This window comes from Cetorhinus maximus, chromosome 20, assembly GCF_964194155.1.
Source record: "Cetorhinus maximus chromosome 20, sCetMax3.hap1.1, whole genome shotgun sequence".
NCBI classification, from domain to species: Eukaryota; Metazoa; Chordata; class Chondrichthyes; order Lamniformes; family Cetorhinidae; genus Cetorhinus; species Cetorhinus maximus.
The window spans coordinates 57,673,834-57,697,234 of NC_135898.1; the positions used below are offsets into that span (position 1 = coordinate 57,673,834).

Below are 23,401 nucleotides of genomic sequence, written 5' to 3' on the forward strand. Positions count from 1 at the left end.
TCCAGTGTCTGTTCATGTCTACAGTTGAAAATCAACCGGGCAGCTGGTATTTAGACAGTTGTTGCTTAGACAGCTGCCTAATCACTCAATGAGGTTTTAATTTATGTTGCTGTATGGCCCCAGAATTCAGATTGGGAGTGGCTGAGGTGGAAAGCAATATTTTCCATTTTACTCTTTGGCAATGATTTATAGTAGAAAAGCAGTTTGTTTTGTGTGCACACATAATCCTTAAACATTAGAAATAATTTTCCATCCCAACACTAGATTAAATGAATATCCGAAAAAAATAATTGTTTTGGATGGCCTTGGGGGCTTTAAAATGTTTGTTTTCATTTCTAAATACATAATGGGAATGAGTCACCAGGATATAATATAAATATTTTTATACACGGCAACCGTGGATTGGTGGAGGGAATGTTTTGGTTACTGAACAATGATCTAATAGGCATTTCTGGCTACTTGTGTTTTAGAATTTAGTAAATGAGTACAACTAAGGTAAATGACTATCAAAATGAAGTACTAGAAACTGCCAGGAGTTGGGACTATGATTATCAGTGGTGCTCATGGAGAAGAGAATGAACAGTGCTGGCCAGAATTGTAGCCTCCTGCATTTAAAATTATGTTTGTGCTTGCATTTTCATATCAGTGGTTTTGGTTTTTGTTTGCCTGGTTAAGACAGTCACGCTACCAAACTAAACGACTGGAATAAGACACGATTGATTCTTTTAGATACATTCCCTCATTAGAAATGCAAGGCTAGAAAAGATTATTGCAATTTATCAGGCCTGGCTCCAAAGTTTATTTTTCAATATAAAAGCAAAAAACTGAGGATGCTGGAAATCCAAAACAAAAACAAAAATACCTGGAAAAACTCAGCAGGTCTGGCAGCATCTACGGATAGGAGAGTTAACGTTTCGAGTCCGAATGACCTGTTCTGTTCTGTTCAAGGGTCATTCGGACTCGAAACGTTAACTGTGCTCCTATCCGCAGATGCTGTCAGACCTGCTGAGTTTTTCCAGGTATTTTTGTTTTTGTTTTTATTTTTCAATATGTTCTATTGTTTGTACCTCCATGACAATTTCAAACTAGCTCCTCCTTGAATTTGCTGATATTCTCTTCTTGAGCAGACTGTTCCGCACATTTACCACCCTCTGTGACATAATTGAAAATAAACTTTGTCTTCCCTTTTTTCTGAATTTTGAGTCTATGCCCCTTGGTAGCATATGTAACAGTGTTAAACAATTCCTTAGGATTCTGTTTATCTTGACCCTGTTAGAAATTGCAAAGATGTGTGAGCTTTTCCTCCAGCTTCCTGTAACAGTGTAAAATGATTGGCCAGCTGTTTTCTGTTCCCATTGGAGAATGTGCTTGAGTCAGATAAGAGGATACATCTTCTGTAGCCTAAACTAATAAACTCTTTAATGTTTAGAACTTAGTAAATGAGTACAGCTAAGGTAAATGACTTATCAAAATGAAGTACTAGAAACTACCAAGAGTTGGACTATGATTATCAGTGGTGCTCATGTGGCTGAGAGCCACATGTAACAGTGGAGAAGAGAATTAACAGCACTGGCTAGAATTGTAGTCTCTTTTAATATGACAGGTATTAAATAGAATTAGTTATCATCTTGCAGCACCCCACTGAGTTGTCTTTTGCCTCATTGGAACTGAACTGCTCTTTGTCTTTATGATTACCTTACCTCTGACACTTCCATTCAGACTGTTACAGGTTTGTTGGTGTCAACAATGGGGCTAGCAATGGCCAGTCCCTGGGACAGCTTGCGTTAGAGCCTGTCGGGCACCTTAAACTGGTTGAGTTTATTGTAGGCTTAGCCGTTCAGTCTGTGCACAAATCTGCATGGAGTTCAATTCCCAATGGTATGAACTGGACCATGTTTCTGTACAAGTGCTTAACTTTCATGTTTCAGATATTTGTAATGCCACCAGATAAACTTTTTTTTCTTGGCCTGAAAAGCAGAATTACTGAAATTCAAAATGCGGTTTGCTTGTTCATAGTGGGTTGATGAGTGCATTTCCTGTGTAGTGAGGAATTACAATGATTGAGGTATTAACATCCCGGAATGCATAATGTTTGAATCCATTATTTTAACTAGCTGAAAACATGAATAAGCTACCTTCCCCCTTCCCTCCCCTCCCAGCATTTTCATAATAACTTCCACTTTCTTAATTGACCTTTGATCCATGAGAACTCAATACAATGTAGTTAATGTGAACTGGCTGCATACATTGGGATTCTGTGTGCCTTAGATATGCATTTCTGTACAATTGCAAAACTGCTCAATGCTCGTTCTATCCACCATTCTTTGAAGTGCTCTCAGAGTGTCTTTCGAGATCAGACTGCAATAACGGCACCTTTCATTAGCCTTGTGTGATTGCCGTTCCCTGGAAAGGTCACTTTTTAAAAAAAAAAGCCAAGAAAGTAATGATCTCACATGGGTCATGATGTTTTTATTTAAAAATTGAGTCAAAATACCAGAACTGAAGTGACTGCTTACTTGCTTTCTAGTCGGGGAATGAAGTTCGAAAATGTGCAGACTCTAACGGATGCTATCTCTGATATCATCATGGACATGAAGTGGGGCTGGTTAGTATCTCAATTTACTACCTTTCATGATTTTGTGTAGCAGTAAGTGTCCTTGTTAAAATGAAAAGTTCACAAAACCAAAAACTAACTTGTAGCCTGTCAAAAGTTCTACTATATTCTGAACATAAGCTCTTGAATATTTGCACTGTTTAGACTTGCAAAATATGATCAATGATCATTTATTGGTGTGTTGAGGGACAGTAGCCCTCAGCACATTATGGGATATCTGTAATGGTCTAAAGTTGTCATCAAAGCTGCCCTAGACTTCTAGAATTTCCTAAATCAACTATTTACTTTGTCACATTAGTTCATTAAAATTCCTTGTTTTTAGCACCACTTACTGTGTTCCCAGCTGTGATTTTTCAAAGTTGATAAAGCTGTATGTATATATAGCAATAGCAGGGCAAATATAGTGATCAGCATTGCGATGCTTGCAAGTGTCAATTATTTTACCCTCAATCCATGTGTTAAGATTGGGCTGTTGAAGTGCTATACCCCTCTTTGCAGGCTGGGTGAGTAGGTTGGATGGTGAGTGTGAGCTGTGCCTGCATATGCTGTAATTAGCAGAGCCCTGGGAGCTCATCTCTTGTCTATCCTCTTGGTCTGGAAGTGGTGAGCACTGTAGGGCTCAACAGGGAAAATTAAATTGAAACATTGCAGGAAGGAGTATCTAATTTTGTAGAGTGTTACACACTGAATTGTGTTTTTCTTTTAACCTGGGTTCAAATCAAGCCCAGAATGATGGGATAAAAAGCTCCTTTTTTTCCATCCACAAAGGTTCTACATACAATGAGTTTGGGCAGTTTCAAACCAGCTTTGTGGGCAGTTGTCATATAATTACCCAAACAAAAGTCTAAATGCATGTTTTGATTCAGGTGAGGCTGGAGTGGTAAATGGAAAAGTTTACATTATAGCAATGAGCAGTCTTTTTGAGATTAGGATTGAAGTATTTATTTTAGTAAAAGGTTACTATATTTATCTCATGCTACACCTCTTCTGGAAATGCCCAGAGCTGCCATTGGGTGCTCAATACAAGAGTTCAATTTCTTAGCTCTTATGTGATGAATATATGCAATATATACTGCTTTTAAAATGGCATAATTGTAGGAATGCAACATTAACAATATACACTTAAGCACTATAATCAAGTTAATCAAGCTCACTTTAAATTTTAAAAAAGTGGAACTGACGATGCAGAAGTTCTGAACAAATATAAAAGTACCAAATGGAATATTTGGAGGGATATACCGTTTTTAATTCCAAATGCTGCAGGTTATATCTACGCAGTTATCAGCGAATCTGCCCGTTGTCAGACTTTTTATAAGTAATAGACATAGCCAATGCTGCACCATTGTGCACATTTGCACAGAACTCCCCTTTGCAGGAGGACTTCATGTGACATCAGTAATGTGAATGAGGATGGGCCACTCTGACATAATAGAACTGGAATGTCATCATTGAGGGATGACTGCGATGCTGAGCTGCAGACGGATAACATTGTTCTTTACTTTAGGTCTTGTGACTGTAGCTTCCTGCTGAGCAGAGATCTGACAAAAGCGTCCAATTTTACAGTTCACCATTAGCTCAGACTGCTTCAAACTACGTGTTGCGAAAAATATGCAGCCTTTTATTCACCTTAAAACGCTGTTTCTGATGTGTTTTAGAGACAACAAGATCCCTGTAGGGTGGCTTGTGCCTTTCAACTCTGAAGCAACACTCCCACTCTCAATTTTCACTGTTAAATAAAGAAATCCTTTTTTGTAAACTGCAGTTTGAACCAGCAGCTTGCTTCCCTCACTCTGCACTGTGGAAACAGGAAGTGTTGGCATTCCCCACTAGTGGAAAGAATGTTACCACACAATCATCTGGTGCAGAATGTTTGGCAGAGGATTGATTCCCTGCAAATGCTGGTATTTTTACTCTTAAAAGTGGGCGTTGTTTTGTTCCTGTTTGGATGGGTGTGGTATTAACATTACTGGGTGTGGTATTAACATTACTGGGTGTGGTATTAACATTACCAGGTGTAGGAGTGATCATAGGAAAAGCAAACCTTTGTTTTGATTGAATACAGGGTTGACCAGGCAGGAGAGATTTGCAAACAGGAAGGGATCTTCAGGGTGAACTGCATGGATTGCTTGGATCGGACCAATGTTGTTCAAGCTGCAATTGCTCGAGTGGTCATGGAGCAACAGGTAATCTGTGGTTCAGAGACTTCGGAGACTAGGATATATTTGTGCATCTGATCTTAAACATCCTCACCAGTTTAATGTTTAACATTACTTTCAACCTTTCTCATCTCTCTACTCCCCCTCACAAAATGTAGAAGTTATAATGTAGTTGTTGCAATGAATATTACAATATTTGTCAGACCAAAAGATGCACCAGGATTTTAGAAGGAAATATTCGGACGGAATATTCAGGCCATAAGGTGCACAGCAGTATCAGGTGACTTTTTTCCAGAAACAAAATATGGTCCAGCAAATATGGTAATGTTAATTTATCCTGACGGTTTTTTTAAAAATTCATCAGTAAAATTTAAACTACATATTCACTGTGCACCTCCGTAGTAAGTCATCACTTGACAAACTTGCAATAATTACACATTAGTTGGCAATTCTTCAGAGGTGACATTGTGTTGCAGCTGAATTCAGCATCCAACCTGTCAAGATACAGGTTGCCACTAAAAAGGAAATTTATAGTTATGGGGGACAGGCTGGAAAGTGGAGTTAAGGCTATCATCAGATCAGCCATGACCTTATTGAATGGTGGAGCAGGCTTGAGGGGCCAAATGACCTTTTTTTTTTAGGTTATGTATGCTAAGTGTTCCATTAGCTTCACAGCAACATTTATAACTAGTGTACCCATTAAACTGATCTATATTTGAGAGTGACTTCCAGGTGGTCATTTCATCTTGGACTTTGCAGCAAAATCACAACTGGCACTGAACCTCTGTCTTGAATATATTCAACAATGAAGCATCTACCACTTTCTGCAGTGGGGAATTCTGGGAATTCCAAAGATTTGCAACCCTTTGAGTGAAAAAATTCTCTATCGCAGTCTTAAATGGTCAACCCCTTATTCTGATAGTGACCCTATCTAAATTCCACAGACAAGGGAAACATTTTCTCAGCACCTGCTTGTCTTGACATCCAGAACTGAATGAGAATAAATTTCTTCCAACTAAATACTGGGAGGACTGAAGCCATTGTCTTCTGTCCCTGCCATGAACTCCATTCTCGAGCCACTGACTCCATCCCTCTCCCTGGCAGCTGTTTGACGCTGAACCAAACCTGTCCACAACTCTGAATAAAAACAGAATATGTTGGAAATACTCAGGCTGGCAGCATTTGTGGTGAGAGAAACCAAGTTAATATTTTTACATCTGTGTTCTTTGAACAAACCTTGGTTTTATTTGACCCTGTTTCTCTGAAGTCACTAAGACTATATATAAGACCTCTAGCATTGCCCGACTCTATCCCTGCCTCTGGTCATCCGTTGCTGAATCTCCCGTTCGTGCCTTGGTTACTTCTAATCTTGGCAATTAAAATGGACTCCTCGCTGGCCTCCATTTTCTACCATCATAAACTCGAGGTTATCCAAATTCTGCTGCCTGTGTCCTGAAATGCACCAAGTTCCATTCTCCTGATCACCTCCATGCTTACTGATCTACATCAGCTCCTGCCTTATCTTAAAACTCTCATCCTTGTTTTGAAATTCCTCCGTGGCCACACCCCTTATCCCTCGTGTCCTTCAGCCCTACACAACACAAACACCCCCGCCCCCTGCCCCCCCTACCCAAACCCCTACAGAGATTTTTGTGCTCAGCTAATTCTGGCATCTTGAGCATTTGTTCTTTTTTATTAGCTTCATCATTGGTGACCATGCCTTTGGCTGCATAGGCCCCAAGGTCTGGAATTCCCTCCTTGGAGCTCTCCTTAAAACTTAGCCCTCTGACCAAGCTTTTGGTCGTTTGCTGTAATACCTCATGTGGCTCAATGTCAGATTTCATTTGATGACAACCTTGAGAAGTGCCTTAAGGCATTTCGCTATGTCAAAGGTGCTATATTAATGCAAGCTGCTGCTGCAAGTGGATTTAAAGAAACTCCTTTCTTTGGAATGCTGCGTCCCAGGGGGTTTTGAATGTTCCACCGCTGAATACATTTAAGGCTGGGATAGACAATTTTTTGGTATATCATTAAGGGATATGGGGAGTGAGTGGGAAAATGGAGTTTTGAATGGCAAAGCAGGCTCGGTGGGCTGTGTGGTTTACTCCTGTTTTCTTGTGTTCTTTCATTACATATGATATGAACCTTGAAGATTTGTTTGATTGCAGGTCTTGCATATTGCTAACTTAATTTGCATTGGGGCTTCAATGCGATTTGTATGGTTACAAAAACCAGAGTACTTTTTCCCTTCCTCCAAAGGATTGGGTTCAAGTTGAGCTAGCATTCATCAAGACCCACTGCTGATGGTCTGAGTGAACAATTGATTCAGATGACTCCGCCCCGGCATCTTTCGAACAGTACCCTACTCTGATTCCTGTTTCTGATCCAAACTACGCTGGCATTCTCACATTCTGCAGATGCTACTAATCCAAAAGAAAATTAATAATTTGGCATTAATGTGTTCAATTGTATTAGACATGGGATGGGGGGGAAAGCAGAAAAAGTCTTCAGTCCAGTGAATAACTTCAAAGTAAAACATCAGTGCAATAAATATTTGATTACGTGCTTATAAAGTACAAACAAGAGGTTTGAAAATCAGCTACCAGCTAATCAAATTACCACGGAGGATTTTTGAGAACTGTTCATTTATTTTTGCTCCGCCTAGCTATATATCTGATTTTGTGCTTGAAGCAAGCCTGGATTTCAGTAGCAGCCTGCTTCATATTCATAATGTAGAGCTTTTAAGCCTCTTCCTCAAATAGTCTCTCATCATTACTAATTAAAGGGAATGTAGGTGGCATTTTTCAGGGAATTTAATTTAGTTGTGATACAAGGTATTTGGATAAGATTGAAGTGCAAAACCTGAAATCCAAGCTAACATTTGTATTAGCAGTTTACTGTATTGAGCAATTAACTGGAACTGTGTGAATGGGATGAGAAGAAAACCACTTATGTGGGGCCTTTCATAACCCCGATGATCTCACTGGTCCATATAGCTGAAGTACTTTGTGTAGTCCTGGTGTAATGTAGAGAAACATGGAGAAATTTGAGCGTAGCCAAGTACCTCAAACAGCAATAACATAAATGACCAGCCAACTTATTCTGGTGGTGATTGAGGCAAATTGACGAGGACACTGGGAGATCTCCCCTGCTCTTTTCCCAAATAGCGCATGGGATCATTTTTGTGCACCTGAGAGCAGATGAGGTCTTTATTAACATTCGCCCAAAGGATGGTACATTCTGACATTGCAGCACTCCCACAGTCAGTCTGAGGAAGTCACTGTCTGACTACATGCTCATCTGCTTGAGTGGGGCTTGAACCCACAATCTTTCCTATGAGGCAAGAGGACTGTCACTTGGATAAAACCACCAAGTCAACTGTGTTCTCACTCAATGCCTGAAATTTAAAGATTCAGTAGCAACTACCACATAGTTGTATCGAGCTCGCTGCAGAAACAGGCCATCCGATCCAACTGGTCTATACTGGTGTTTGTGCTCCACACAAACCTCCTCCTCCCTCCAATCATCAACTAATGCCATCAGCAGACTCTTCTAGCCCTTCCGCCCTCATGGTTATCTAGCTTATCCTTAAATGCATCTGTACTATATTCCTTAACTACTCACTGTGGTAGTGGGTGCTTGACATTCCACTTTGGGTAAAGAAGATTCTTTTAAATTCCCTGTTGTATTTATTAACTGTCTAATTTTTGTGCTCACCCCACAAGTAGGGTAAACATGGAGGCAATGTTTCTATCAAACCCTTTCGTTATCTTAAAGACCTGAAGTTATGGAGTCATTGCAGCATAGAAGGAGGCCATTCAGCCCTTCGGATCCATGCCAGCTCTCTGAAGAACATTTCAAACAGTCCCAATCCCCACTCTATCCCCATAGCCCATTCAAGTGTCCATCCAATTTCTTTTTGGCCTTATCAGGTCTTGCCTCAGATTTGTTTCTTTTCTAGAGAAAAGAGCTGCAATATGTTTAGCCTTTCCTGTAATATCCTTGTGAATCCTTTTTTCACCACCTCGAATACAACTTTATCCTTTTTGTAGCAATTCAGACCCCATTTTTGTAAGTAATTGTCTCATTTTGTCACACTCTTCCTTTGTATGAACTCCACCTCCCAAATTAGATTTTCTGCAAATTTAGAAATTACACTTCCAATTCCTGAGGTCAAATCATTGATATAATTGTGAACAACCGTGGTCCCAGCATTAATCCCTGTGGATCATTTGATATTTCTTGCCAGTCTGAGTGACTATTCCTAAACCCCTCTTTCTGTTTCACAGCCAGCTTAGTATCCATTCCGCTACCTGTCCCCATCGCCACGTACTTTGACCTTTATTGAAGGCTTTGTAAGGATTTGGGGAAGAAAATTCTTGTCGAGGAATAACCTTACTGGCAAAGAGGACAATCACTAACTTAGAGTGCAAACTAACAAGGTTGATTGGACAAAAAAGATTGATACTGGATATTTCACTAGTCGAGGCATGGCATGGTACACAAGTTCAATGCGTGTCAGTCTCTTTCCTGTGGATCCCGCAATTTCTGGTGTCTTCTCTTCTTGCTCTCTTGAGTCTGATCTCTTAACTCTTAAACTCCTTTGAGATTTTAACCTAGCCAATTTAACTCAAACGTTCATAAAAATCCCTATGCAGCTTTAAGACTTTCAACTCAAATGGATCCTTTTTCAACTCAACTTCCTAGTCTACTTTAGCTGTTGACATTTCCTGTCTACCTTAACTGCTGAAGCTACACACTTTACAGCTGCCTGTTGCTGAATGCTTGTGCAATTGTGCGGAAACTGTTTCCTAACCAAGATTAGCTTTCTCAAAATGACTAATATTATACTTTACCATTGATTCTCCCAAATTAGACGAAGTGACTGGACCACTGATTTCTAATACTGGATTTTTATGGCAACCCCTCAACCTGTGACAATTACTTTAGCCACTAAACCTAATACTGGGTTCTTTTAGCAGCCAACCTGTGATAATTACCCATCGCCTGGCAATGTCCTACACAAATACAAACTTCCTAGCAGGTGCTTACTCCTAACATACTCTCCTGGCAATTGCCCTTGAGCAAGTGTCCTGTAACAAATGCTAACCCTTGGCAAGTGCAAAGTGGTCAGTGAGGAGCCTATTTTATACTCTTTTTTTTTTGCAGGTAGCCTTGCAACATTGAGCCCAAGTATGCACACATGTGTCAACACAACTAACAATGTCTAACCCAATATTTGAAACTTGACCGATGGGAAGAGCATGCCTGGCTTCCCCACTACAAATTAAGTTTAACTTGTATCTCTTAACAGGATGTCCCCAGAACATCTTGTCCTCAGTCTATCTTCCTGGCCAATCATCATTGTAGTTTTGGCTTCAGTTCACTGCTAAACTAGACTCCCTGGAGCCTCAATGTGCCCTAGCTATAACTCTAGTTCACTCCATGTGTTCTTAAAGTTACATCACAGTTTTTGACACTTGGAGATGCTAATTTTGAGACTTTCTTAATAACAACAGGCCCCAAAATTCATGAATCATCCCAATAATACATACAAATTTAGACTTTTCATCACTCAGCCTATGTGCAGTACAGTTTGATAAATTAAGCCTTATTAATTACACAAATGTGCCAATGAGGTGAAGTCTAACAGACTATAGTATGCTACTATCTTTCATAGCTTAACTATTTAACTTTAAGTTATCTCAAATCTGAGTGAAAATGGTTACCAAAAAGCACAGCTAAGAAATGAGGTCATTGAGGTTTCTTCCAACTGAAGGACTCTGGCTGCAGTGCAGTTTTTGAGCTCCAATTTGAAATTTATTTTGCCTTTCTGTGGTCCTCTGCTCAAACAAAGTAATGGGGAAAAAGGGTTGCGTTCAGATTGTGAAGAAAATCTGGGTAGATTGGTAGCAGTGAAGAAAACGTGCAACTTCTGTGATAATGCTGGACTGTGACATTGGCTATCACTAACCTCCTAGAGCTGCGTTATGGTAACATTGTGGTCATTTGGCTCATAAGCTGTGGACTAAGTTGCTTTAGATTTCAGTTGTATTGTCCGTTTCAGAACTGAAACCAACTAAAAGATGGAAAGTGGTATTTTAGGCCAAAATCAAGTTTTTAAAGAAAAGCATACGAGTTCTGAAGATGCAGTTGCATTCATTGTATTAACATCCCAGTCACTTTTTAAGAGACTTCACCACAGTTTTTAATTTTAAGACCTGAGAACACATTGTGCAACAGAGGTCTTCTCCAGGATGGAGCTAAACCAACCAAATAACTTCATCTGCTAATCACTAATACTGGGGCTTTGTAGAAGATAGTTATGGAGATTAGTCCTGATCTTCGGCATAATCGTGTGACACAGTGGGTGGGAGTTATTCTGAAAAACACAAAGCAGATGTTGAAAGATACAGTGTTGAGTTGAAGTTAACAGAATCTTTGCACCTTGTCTCTGTTATGATCAACATAAATGGCTTGAGTAGATGGCTGATGATGGGTTCAGTCCCGGCTACATGTTCTTAACCAAGAGGTTATCCTAGTGAATCAGGTTAAGGTTTAAGAAAGGTGCACTTCATTTTTATTTATTATATTTAGGATGTACCTTTTGAGATTTCAAACATCCTTGAAGAGGCAGTAAGTTTTCACTGGTAATATTACACCTGTGACATATGTTGACCATTTTTCTCCAGGCATAGATCATTTACCTTGAAGCACAATTAGAATTGGGCATTGCAGATTACTTTCCAGAGATTGGTTGGGAAAGTACTTGTAAAGTTAATCCTGGGCAGAACAAATCATTTCCCCATGTCTTAACCTATGCAGTATCATAAATCGTGTGCCCTGTCTGATAAGTGACAGTATCTGCTCCTATACATTGGGACAGAGCATTCACAATTAAATGCTATCATTTTAACTAACTGATCCTAAATAAAATATAGGGAGAGGAAGAAATCCTCTTCCTACAGGTGAGGCTAGGGTGTGGAAAAGGGAAATGGGGAGGATCAGGTGAAAAAATGCAATCGCAGGTGGAGATGTCATATCTTGCCTGTGAGAGGCAGGGAGCTTTAAGTCTTAATCACAAATGAGTATTGTTACTAGAGAAATTGGCAGAGGGTAATTATTGACACTGTAAATTATTTTTTAATTGCAAGTTTTATTCACATTTAATTAAGTTAAAGACTGTCATCAGTACTAAACAATTGGCTTTGCAGCACAGTCTGCAAATTTAATTTCAGCAGTCAAAAATAAATTGCACATTTGTACAGAATTTAACTGCATTTAGTTTTATAAAATTGCTTAGTTTCTTTTGTACTGAAACCTTTTTTTCTTTTCCCCTATACCACCTACACTGAATAAATTCAATTTTCTTAATGAAAGGCTCTCGTCACATGAATGATACATCGCCCTTTCACCCATGAGATAAGGATTTGGATCTATTTCAGGCTGAAGGAGTGATATTCCCCTCTCTCTGCTAGCCCTAAGGGGACTGATTGAAAGCTTGGCCACTTAGTTTTGTTCGGCGTGGGCCAACTGCACTAAATTGACCAAAATAAACCTAGATTGGTGTTTAAGTATGGACTTTCTCTGTGAGCATTGACTGTTTAAATGGAGAAAATAGAGAGATGGACAAGTTCACTTTGGTGTGTATGAGGTCCTGATTGAGATTGGGCTAAGGCCCCTTGATGGAGAATAGAAGGGGGCTTTACTTTGGGCTGCGTGATGCAGAGGAGGAGGAAACTGTCCATCGCTTGTCTTGTCAATTTGGCTTCATTGACAGTTCTCCCACTCAAGTCAGAAGTTCGCAGTGTCGAGCAGAACTCTAGGACTTGACACAATTTAAGCAGACTCTTCAATGGTGAATTTGGAGGACTGTACTGACACATACTGTCTTTCAAAAGAAAAATGAAGCCCATCTGCCTATTTAGGTAATTATGAAGATCTTTGAGCTATTCGAGTCACTCCCTGAAGTAACATAATGTAAAACAGTTTATGGGATCTTGCTATACATATTGACTTCTATGTTTATCTACCTAGTTACTGCTTACTTACCAAAGTGCAGTTACTTATTTGGATATGAAGTTCTTCAGCGCATCTTGAAGACAAGTTGTATATGTGCATTTTATTCCCTTCATTCCATTTTTTCTTAAAACATCAAAAATTCGATTGAGATTATTCGCATGTTTAGTAGTAAAAGGGGCATTGCCACGTTATTGCGCTGCCATGTATCTGACACGATTCTTGATAACAGATCCTTGTTTGTACTGCAGTAGAGGCTAAATATGTTGTACAACATTGATTTACAGACATGTAGTGCAAACGTAAGTAACCTTGCAAAGATGTAAATAATTCATGGGATCTGATGTTTTCTCTCGGCTGTTCCCTTTCAGCTGAAGAAACTGGGGGTCATGCCACCCGAACAGCCCTTGCCTCAAAAGTGCTATCGGATTTACCAGATCATGTGGGCCAACAATGGAGATACCATCAGCAGGCAGTATGCTGGGACAGCTGCATTAAAGGTAAAAAATCTCTCCATTTTGGTGATTGGAGCAGGTTGTTCTTTATATGTATTAGGAGGAAGCCTGAATGCTGGTTTTGATACAATATTTTAATTGGAATGCTACCTTGTTCTGAAGCACAGGAGAATTATATTAGTGTAATTTTGTATCTTTGTTTATAGTATAGAAATTTCCCTCTGACCTGGAAGTGTTCATGATTGACATCGGCATGTGATTGGCTCAAAATAACTGAGCAATAAATGGTTAAGGCTCTAAAGTCTGTGCAAGTTTATTACCAACTGAAGTTTGTAGCTAACACGATTAGTCAAGAACTTCAGTTCCTCTCAGTTGTTCGGTTGATGTACTGCTAAAGCACAGCATAAATGGTCCTGAAAGTCTGATTTTAGCGAGAAAGGGGCTTAAAGCAGTTATGCTATAATTTTCATGGTCAAATGCTTTGGCAGAGCTAACTTGCACTGGGTTTACATCCCATTTTGATTCCGCTGTAAATTTTAGTCTGAATGTAAAGAGCATTTTCCTCTTTTCAATCCAGCTCCAGCATATGTAAATGAAGTATAAGTTGCAAGGTATCAGAATTCAGAAACTTCTATTTCACCACACTTGGTGAAAATTCTGAACCAAAAAAGAAGCATAGCCATTGTCATGAGCAGAACTGCCCAATGGAAGAGAGCCACATATAAATGTCTACATGTGCACAATTCGTATCTATTCTGCTTTCTTACCTTTATGCCACTATTAGAGTCTTTTTTAGCATGAACCACTACCATTAACACTACATTTGTCATTTAGTTCATGACATCTTTGTCACTCCCTCCTTTGTCCCCACCTATCGCTGGCCTTCTATCCAGCTCCATCTGCCCCACCCCCGCCTAGACAGTGTAAATTTCATAACATTTCCATTCAGCTTCTCTTCAGCTCTGAAGAAGGATCATGCGGACTTGAAACGTTAACTCTGTTTCTCTCTCCACGGATGCTGTGAGACCTGCCGAGTTTTTCCAGCATTTTCTGTTTTTGTTTCAGATTTCCAGCATCCTCAGTATTTTGCTTTTATCTTTGAATATAATGTATGTTGTTTTCGAGCTACTGAGCGGCACTTCAAAGCACCAGATTGTGTAAGAGAAAGAAAGGGAGAGACAGACTAGCCACCAGTTCATTTTCAACTGCCACCACGCAGTTAACTTTCCCCATGAATCTTGCCTAGTTTGGGATATTGATGAAGTAGGATAACAGATCAGAGCCAAGGATGAGGAGTTGTCTTTGCTGACTTTGATTCACTCAGGCGACCCTGGCGGAACGATGTTGCTTTCTGCGCTGATCTGCAGCCTAGTCCTGCCAGTGGCTGTCTCGGGTCCCACAGCTCTCAACTTTTCTGTCACTCTCTCTTTCCAGGTTTCAACCAGTGATTTCTACTGCATCACCTAGGCTGCAGTCTCCCGTCTTCAAGGGAGCTGGTGGATTTATTCAATTTGTCACTGATGCCGAAGTATCAATTTGACATGCTTTTTCAGTTATATTGTGTTGCTCACAACTCTCCAATTCAGGCAGCAGTAAATGACGTCCAAATTGCACTGTGGGCTCAATGAATTTCCGGAGTAGTTGTTGATCCTGCTCCCTCCACATTCAAATAGGATGACCAACTATAATGAATCCTGCGTATTGATGCCAGATTTTCAGGGAGTTGTAGTCCTTTCATCATGGGAAGCTCAGTCTCCCATTTCTATTCAGGGAATTGTTATGGTAGATTTTGGGTGACACAAGAAATAGCAGGAGTTGGCTACATGGCCCCTCGAGCCTGCTCCGCGTTCAATAAGACCATGGCTCATCATCTACCTGAATTCCACTTTCTGCCCCATCCTAATGTTCCTTTAGTGTCCAAAAATCCATCAGCCTCAGTCTTTAATATACTCAATGACTGAACATTCATAGCTTTCTGGGGTAGAATTCTGAAGATTCACAGCCCTCTGAGTGAAGAACTTCTCTTCATTTCTGTACTAAATGGCTGACCCTTAATCCTGAGACCAATGCTACTAGTTCTAGGGAAACAGTCTTTCAGCATTGATCCTGTCAGAGCATAGCCCTTTCTCCTATGACACATGACTCCACTTTAATTACCAAGCACGTCAATGGAACACCTCTGCAGCAAGGCCCATACATCAACTACTGCGGCTGCTACGAGGACTTGTAGGGCTTTGGGAGGCAATGTTTTATGGTGTGAAGAAGTGTTGCTGTATTCTCCTAAGCAGACTCCAGGTATCACAGTTCCTTGCCAAGTCCTTGTTCTGGCTGAAGAAAAGTGCTGGCCATGGAATCATGGAAATGCTCAGGAGGTTGAACAACATCAAAATTGGCCTGTGGGATTGGTACTTGGAAGTGTCCTTTATGACAGCTGTGAGGGAAACTCAAGGAGATTATTAATAATACATTCTCCTCGGATTAAATTGCCAGCAGCATTCTGGCCAATTCCAATCAGAACCAGCTCAAAGAGCAATCAAGGAATCATACAGTACAAAAGGAGACCATTTGGCCCATCATATCTGTGCCAGCTCTTTGAAAAGGCTATCAAATTGGTCTTTTCCTCATAGTCCTGTAAATTCGTCCTTTTCAAGTATATGGTTTGTTTTACGATAAGTGATTGCACTGTGATATTTCCCTTGGGTGCTGAGATACACTTTACTTATGCTGATCTTTAAGGTGCTAGTAGGGAACTAATGTTGAGAGGTAGTTAGCTTGATAAAAGAGTCACTTGGGATTGCCCTTGTTTCATGACCATTGTGTCCTGGGAAGGAGCTTCATCTCTTCTGTAAATTTCTGGGTAGCCTGGGCATAGTTTCAGGGTAGCTACTGATTGGATAGTAGGTCCAATGGTTCCCATCAGATCCTGAAAGAGTGTCTCCTGCAAGTTAGCCTCGAGCCTTTGAAAGCTAGAATCCAGGGCTCTGCAAGGGCTGCAGTCTATGCTTCTGATGAGGAGACACTGAGTTGACCGAAGATGCTGCTGTGGGGGAGGTAGGGAGGAAGGAAGGGGAGAGGAGGCCAACTCCATTAAAGCTATAACTGCAAGCTGATGAATATCTGCAACAAAAAAAGGAAAAACGAGCAAAGCAAGTGGGAGAGCTAGACGAAGGCGTGCGTGGTACCTGGGGTTAGGTTGATCACTGTCATCAGTAGTTTTCCAAAACAGGTTTTTAACACTCTCCTGTCGTCGTCATTATCATGCTTTCCCATCCCCTTATTTTGCTGTGCGGAGAGGAGGGAATTGGTTAGAAATGAACGAATAATGGATGCTGAACAAATCTAGTGCATCAGTTTGGAGTGTCTTTTATGCTATGATCTGTTCCAGGTGGAACCAACCTGAGTAACTGATCCAGGTGATGATACCTATGATTTGTATTCTCTGAGCAATAAACTCAAATCTGAAGTTTTAAGCTGAAATCTGAAATGTTTTGATCATTAAAACCATAAGTATTAGTCCTTTAACCTCCCCAAACAGAGGTGTGGGTGTATTAAACTTGTGTTCCTTTTGAATGTTAGGGTGACTTTACAAGGACTGGAGAACGAAAACTCGCAGGAATGATGAAAGATGGTTATAACTCTGCCAATCGATATTATCTCAATCGCTTCCGTGATGCATATAGACAAGCTGTAATAGGTAAGAATGTTGTAACTTCAGGAACAATAAGAAACTTTGACCAATATATAATAATGGAAAAAATAAGAAAATCCTGTGCCCACATGTTTCCAGTGGGTTTGATATCAATTTTTTTTTTCTTGTAGTTGAAATAAAGGATCTTGCTCCCCAGAAATTATTCTTTTTTGATAGATTTCTATCAGATTAGCGGAAGTAAAATGCATTCCATTTTGATTTTGTGCATCTCGATCATTAGTTAACCAGTTGCGACATTTTGGATTGTATTAAAAATAACAGCATTGGAGCATCAACATGTCATACCACTTCACTCTATCACCGAGCCTGTTCTTCTAGAATATCCATCACCTACATGGCAGCTTCTGAACAAAGTAGTGTGAGGAAGTCGGGCGAGTTGCGATGGTGCGTCGTGCACCTCTATTTGGTAGAAATCTTGAATTGGGTGACGATTTCACCACTTTGGCCCATTATTTTTACTTGGCTCTCTTTCTTACTTTCCTGTAGCCCACTTGTGCTGTGTAGCTATCAATTCCCTGATCAACAAAACAGTCTGGGTGATATCCTTCCAAGCTCCTGCAGCATTGGCTGGGAACTGGCCACCACTCGAGTTGTTCCTTTTGTTACTCCAGAACCTGACTGCTGGAAACCTCCATCTGATTTATGAGTTACTAGTTAGCAAAAATGCCTGCAGCTGGGGATTGGCAATCAGATTGAAATTTACTGCTGTATTATATTGTTTGGTGAACATTTACAGTATCTGATGTTCAGTCTGCTACAGCAGTACACACTGGAAGCCAAGATTAAGTGCAGTTACAAGGCAAAGTGGGTTTGGGCCAGGGTGAGCAGATGCAGTTCAGTCTGCATTTTAAAATTAGATTCTCTGTTCTTTTGTATTTCCATTGCACACATTCTTGTTCACATTCCTAATGGAACCTACCTATGTAAACTTATCACATTCTCCAGACAATGGTGGTGCTGCAGCACTTCAGGGGACAGGGTGAAACTCCAGCCTGAACAGTTTACATAGGTAGTTTCCATTATAAATCTAGACATAGGAATTTATCGTAGGCAAGGCTGACAAATATGTAGGGATTCAAATATTAAATGGATATTATAATGGGTTTCCTTCACCCTCTCGAAATAACTTCAGAGTTATTGAATGTACAACTTGGCTTTCAGTCTAAGTCTGGCCCTTTTCAACATCTCACTCAGGGGTTTTGTAGTCAGTCAACCCATGGAGAATTGTTTTTATTATGCCTGACTCTGAATACACATTGTCCTTGATCATTACTAATTCTTGCCAAATGAGTATTGATTTTCTATCCTGATGGTTATATGACTCTTGTGCTTTTAAAAAAAAATATATATATAGCTAATTTCACCATGCCTGTATTGTGTTTAAGTGTACTTGCTGTTGAGTGATAATGCTCCTCTTGAATTAGACCCAATGCAGGGTATCCCAGTGACGGAAGATCTCTACTCCATCTTCAACAAGGAGAAAGAGCATGAAGCCTTGCATAAACAGAACCAGAGGAACCAGCAGGAACAGTTCAGTCTCCTCTTGCAGAATTACATGAAACTGCTATTACCTGACGATGAGAAATTCCATGGGGGCTGGGCTGTGATAGATTGTGATCCAAGGTCTGTCATCACAAAATGCATCCATCAGAGAATTTTTGTTTCACTCTCAGAAATTAAATATTGATGAATCTCCATCTGTCACTTTTAATTAAATGTAGAAAATGGCTGCACCACAATATAAAACTGTTTCCAATGTACATGGCACAGGAAAATTGATGGTTGGGCCTGTTATTTGAAAGCTGAATTTTTAATGAAGTTTTGAAATGTCCTTTAACTCTGTTTACTGGCAGGTGATATTTGCTAGCATTATGTGCTTGGAATGGCAGCAAGGCTGAGTTAGCACGCCCTGCAAAGCAAGAGCAACCATTGGACATGTCTCTTTTTTTCCAAGCAGTATTTCTAAGCTTTTCATTTTGCACTCACTAGGACCCTCGCAAGAATACCAATTATAAGGGGGAAAACAACAATTTATACTGTATGTAAAGAAAGTGCTGATGGGTTGGCAAGTGGTGGTGGCATGGAGAATGCACCACTGATGATGCTTGACAGTTAACTGCCAAGCATAGTTTAAAATTTAAACCAAGCAGCTTGACCCTGATTGCATTACCCTTAGGAATGAGTCAGCAAATGGCTGTACTACCAAACGACTATTTTATATGTTTTAATGCTAGGGGTAAAATGCATTACAAATTTATTGAGTTGAATTTGAAGAAAAAAATGATACTTTTATATATTTAAAAAAAAATCCCACAAGTTGAATTGAAAATAATCCAGCCTTGACAAGCCTACATAGTTTCAGAAGAAATGTTTGAACTGATTGCCATGTTTAGTAACCTCATGTTTCCTTACTCTGGGTTTTGGAAAAAGAGCCTTCTCCTGAGAATTGCTGGTACTGTTTTATAGCCTTGCAAGGTGGTGTTGCATGTCGGTGAAAATATATATTTTTCTCTGCTATGTTTGAGGGTTAATACCGGAGGTTTATGCTGCCGGCAGCTATAACATCTTTGTGTTTAGCATGCAATTGTGCATGGTACCACCAAACGAAATACTTCTGTGCCACTACCATTAAACTGCATTGAATAGACCTAGATAGTACCTGTTTTCAGATGCTGTGTCGTCCTTGATGGTGCAGCTATTTATACTGGATTTATGGTAGTGAGTTGTGACCACATTGATTTACTGTGTGTAGGGAGAAGGGAAAAGGTTAGAACTGTCGGGGGAGAACGTTAGAATAAATCCTAGTCACAACAGTTGACTTGATAATATATTGCACAATTAACATTTATTTCCATTGTGTTTCACGATTGAGGCTGTTCATGGTTTTAAAATTGCACAAACTGATTTCTGTGCCAATAGTACAGTAATATTCCAAATACATGCAGACGAGGCAAATTAATTACATTGAATGTAATTGAGAATTGGGCATCGCCACTTAGTAGAATTTTCAGTGATTTTTCTTATGCATCCATGTAACTGGAAGTTTAGAGACAACTAGCTGTAACTTCCTCACTGATCATTAAGTAATTTGGTAGAAGAAAATGCTTATTGCTTTAACGAAGCTGCAGCGCCAACATAAATGTGGTTGTAGTTTCTTGGACAAATGTTATATTTCCTCTTTGAGCTCCTGTTTGTGGCTACCCTCGTGCTGTCAGGTTGGCATGGTTTGAATTGTGAGCATCTTCTTGAATGCTTTATACTAATTCAACCAGGATGTGTTTTGGTTCCAAGTCCCCTGACTAAAGCAGTCCAGAATCTCTTACTGGGCCATCGGCCAAAATGGATTTTGCTCGAATTGAAAGTAATAGATGGAAATCATGTTCACTTTTTAATTAAAAAAAATTAAATGTTCAAGAAGCTGTATAAAAGAACTTTTTATTTTGTTTGCCACATTGTGTAATGACTTGCGCCAAGGCAATAAACAGTTTTTTTTTTTGGCTTTGAATGTCGATTTGAGTGGGTAAGACCGTTGTGTCGCTACAGCCCTGAAGCAGATCACCTCTCACCTTGAGACCTGTGTTTACCTCTTGCTCTCAAATGACACTTGAGGAAGTAGGGGTTAACACTCTTTGATGTCTTAATTCGGAAAGAATAGCTGAAACACTGGGCTAGTTAGACAGGGTTTCATGGTGTGATATCTTTACCCTTCTGATTGAGGGGTATTTTCAAATTTAGGATGTCTAAATTTTAAAATTAGTAGAGTTGGTTATTTTATAAAAGACTTGAGTGTTCCCATAGGAAATTTATATTGCTTGGAATTGTAATTCTTTTGCAGCCTTATCGATGCCACCCATAGAGATGTTGATGTGCTGCTCCTCCTCTCCAACTGTGCCTACTATGTGGCCTAGTAAGTAAATGGCTAACTTGTTTAAAACTCCTTCAAAGTTCGTGAAGATCATTTCGTAAGCAGACGAATAAAATCCATAACTGATGTTGCTAAGCAACTATTGAGCGAATATGTGATTGTTCACTTGTACATGTCTAAAATCTGACCCCTTCTGTCTCTCCTTTGGCAGCTATGATGATGAAGTTGATAAAGTGAATCAGTATGAACGAATGAACTTGGAAGAGTTGGAGAAGATTGAAATTGGTGGGTTTGTTTTGATGCTGGTGTCTGGTTCTTGTTATTGTCATCTGTGTTACAGGATTTGCCAGTGCTATAGCTTGAATTCACATTTGACTTTGACTCTGCACCCTGGCATTAATCTACCTGCTGATTCTTGCAGATTGATCTCTACATGTTTTGTTGCAATACTTCTCTGTGCATGTTCCTGCTGTGTATTTTTTAAAGAAGTATATACACCGTAAGGGAATAAAAGTGACTCTTGTACCTTAGTTCTGTGATTTAAAAAAAAACTTATTTCAGTAACATTGCCTATAAGGTGGTGTAACACAATTTTTTACCTTACAATGAGGCAGTTGTGTTTAATATGCTATGATCCCTGTAGAGACCGATATTTTTAAACAAGATATTTGAATTCCCAGTGACCAACTGGAAATCTTGTTGTGCAGTTCAGTTAAGTTTTAAGACTTAACCGTAAGAAATGAACAAAATTCAAAATCAACTAAACACTAGTAGACAACTAGTACTCTAAATTACCGAAGAGAGATTCCTCCTCTAACCTTTGAACGTAACAGAAGACCCCACGCCACAGTTATACTTCACTGGCTGCCATCCCCAGAATTGCAGTTAGTAGAGGAACCAGTCCAATGTCACTCTCTCCGCTTCCAATGGGTTCACTTCTCCCAGTTTCGCTGAGTTGTAACGCCAAGAGACCATGAAAAGGCACTTCTCTTAGTTTCTGGAGAAGTACCAAACTGAATGTCAGTAGTAAGGTGCACTCAGGAGAGTCTTCCCCTGGCCACGCCAGGGACAAGTCCAATTGCCATGGGATGTCTCTGTTTGAGCAGAGTGTGTCTTTTCTCCCAAACTTCTGCTTAGTAGCTGAGAGTTTAAGCCTATTCTCTCTTTTGACCACACCAGCTATGGCTTTTCTCTCTGAGACATGCCCCTTTCTCTCCTCTGTCTCCCTCTGTTCTATCCAAAAAATTGGAGACTGTAAGTCCATCCACAGTTAGGCCAGCTGCTTTTGCCTTTGTTTCAGGTGTGAACATTTTGCACCTTGTAACTCTTGACTTGGTAATCAAGCCACCTTGCCTGTTGCTGGGCAGAACTCATTTTTACCTTGAATTAAAGAGACGGTCCCAAAACATAATCATAAACATTGCATTCGTAACGTTTGATCTTTCCAACAGAAAACCAATGCAAGCTACTTTTCCCTATTAAATTGTGCATAGTGAGAAACTGCAATCTCTAATTCTGTTGTGGTGACAGGTTATGATTAATTGTATAATCTGGTATTAGTTTTAATTTGGGGATTGACTGGCCTTGCTTTCTGATTTTGGCCAAGAGCCCTGAATAAGGAGGAATGCAGTATTCCGGAGGTAAATCATGGGGGTAGTTAATGCAAGAATCAGGAAGGTAAATGGCATATTAGCTTTTGTTACCATGGGGTTGGAGTATTAGAGTATAAACATCTTACCACAATTATGCAGGACATTGGTGAGGCTGCACCTGAAATATTGGTTGCAGTTTTAGTCTAAGGAAGCACATGCTTGCTCTAGAGGGTGTGCAATAAAGGTTCACTTGACTGGTTCCTGAAATGAGGGTTTTTTTATTCATTCATGGGATGTGGGTGTCGCTGGCTAGGCCAGCATTAATTGCCTATCCCTAATTGCCCTTGAAGGTGGTGGTGAGCTGCCACCTTGAACTGCTGCATGTGGTATAGGTCCACCCACAGTGCTGTTAGGGAGGGGAGTTCCAGGATTTTGACCCAGTGACAGTGAAGGAATGGCAATATATTTACAAGTCAGGATGGTGAGTGGCTTGGAGGGGAACTTCCAGGTGCTGGTGTCCCCATGTGTCTGCTGCCCTCCACCTTCTAGGTGGTAGTGGTTGTGGGTTTGGAAGGTGCTGTCTAAAGAGCCTTGGTGACTTCCTATCCAAGGAGGCCTATCCTGATTCATCTATAAAAGAGAGAGTGAGTCAACTAGACCTATATCCCCTGGAGTTTAGAAGACTGAGAGGTGGTCTAATTGAAACATGTAGAATTTTTAAGGGGCTTGACAGGGTAGCTGCTGAGAAAATGTTTCCCCTGGCTGTTGAATCTAGAACACTGGATCTCAGTCTCAGAATAAGGGATTGGCTATTTAGGACTGAGCTGAAAAATTACTTTGTTCAGAGTTGTGAATCTTTGTCCTGAGAGAACCATCAATGATTGATCATTGATCTAGACAGAAATTGATGGGTTTTTTGGGTACTAGGGCACTTTAGATATGGGGATAGTGCAGGGAGGTGGAGTTGAGGTGGAAGATCAGCCATGCTCAT

The 23,401-nt window shown here is 40.1% G+C and overlaps 1 protein-coding gene across 3 annotated transcripts in view; it reads left to right on the top strand.

The window, feature by feature from the left end:
* inpp5f (inositol polyphosphate-5-phosphatase F) overlaps window positions 1–23,401 on the top strand; it is a 213,269-nt gene that overhangs the window by 174,820 nt on the left and 15,048 nt on the right. For all 3 annotated transcript variants that reach the window (XM_078564764.1, XM_078564765.1, XM_078564766.1), the window contains exons 11-17: window positions 2,528–2,605; window positions 4,677–4,797; window positions 13,161–13,289; window positions 16,821–16,938; window positions 18,378–18,576; window positions 20,789–20,860; window positions 21,030–21,103. In XM_078564764.1, the coding sequence (XP_078420890.1) occupies window positions 2,528–2,605; window positions 4,677–4,797; window positions 13,161–13,289; window positions 16,821–16,938; window positions 18,378–18,576; window positions 20,789–20,860; window positions 21,030–21,103 (791 nt within the window). The remainder of the gene's footprint in view (window positions 1–2,527; window positions 2,606–4,676; window positions 4,798–13,160; window positions 13,290–16,820; window positions 16,939–18,377; window positions 18,577–20,788; window positions 20,861–21,029; window positions 21,104–23,401) is intronic.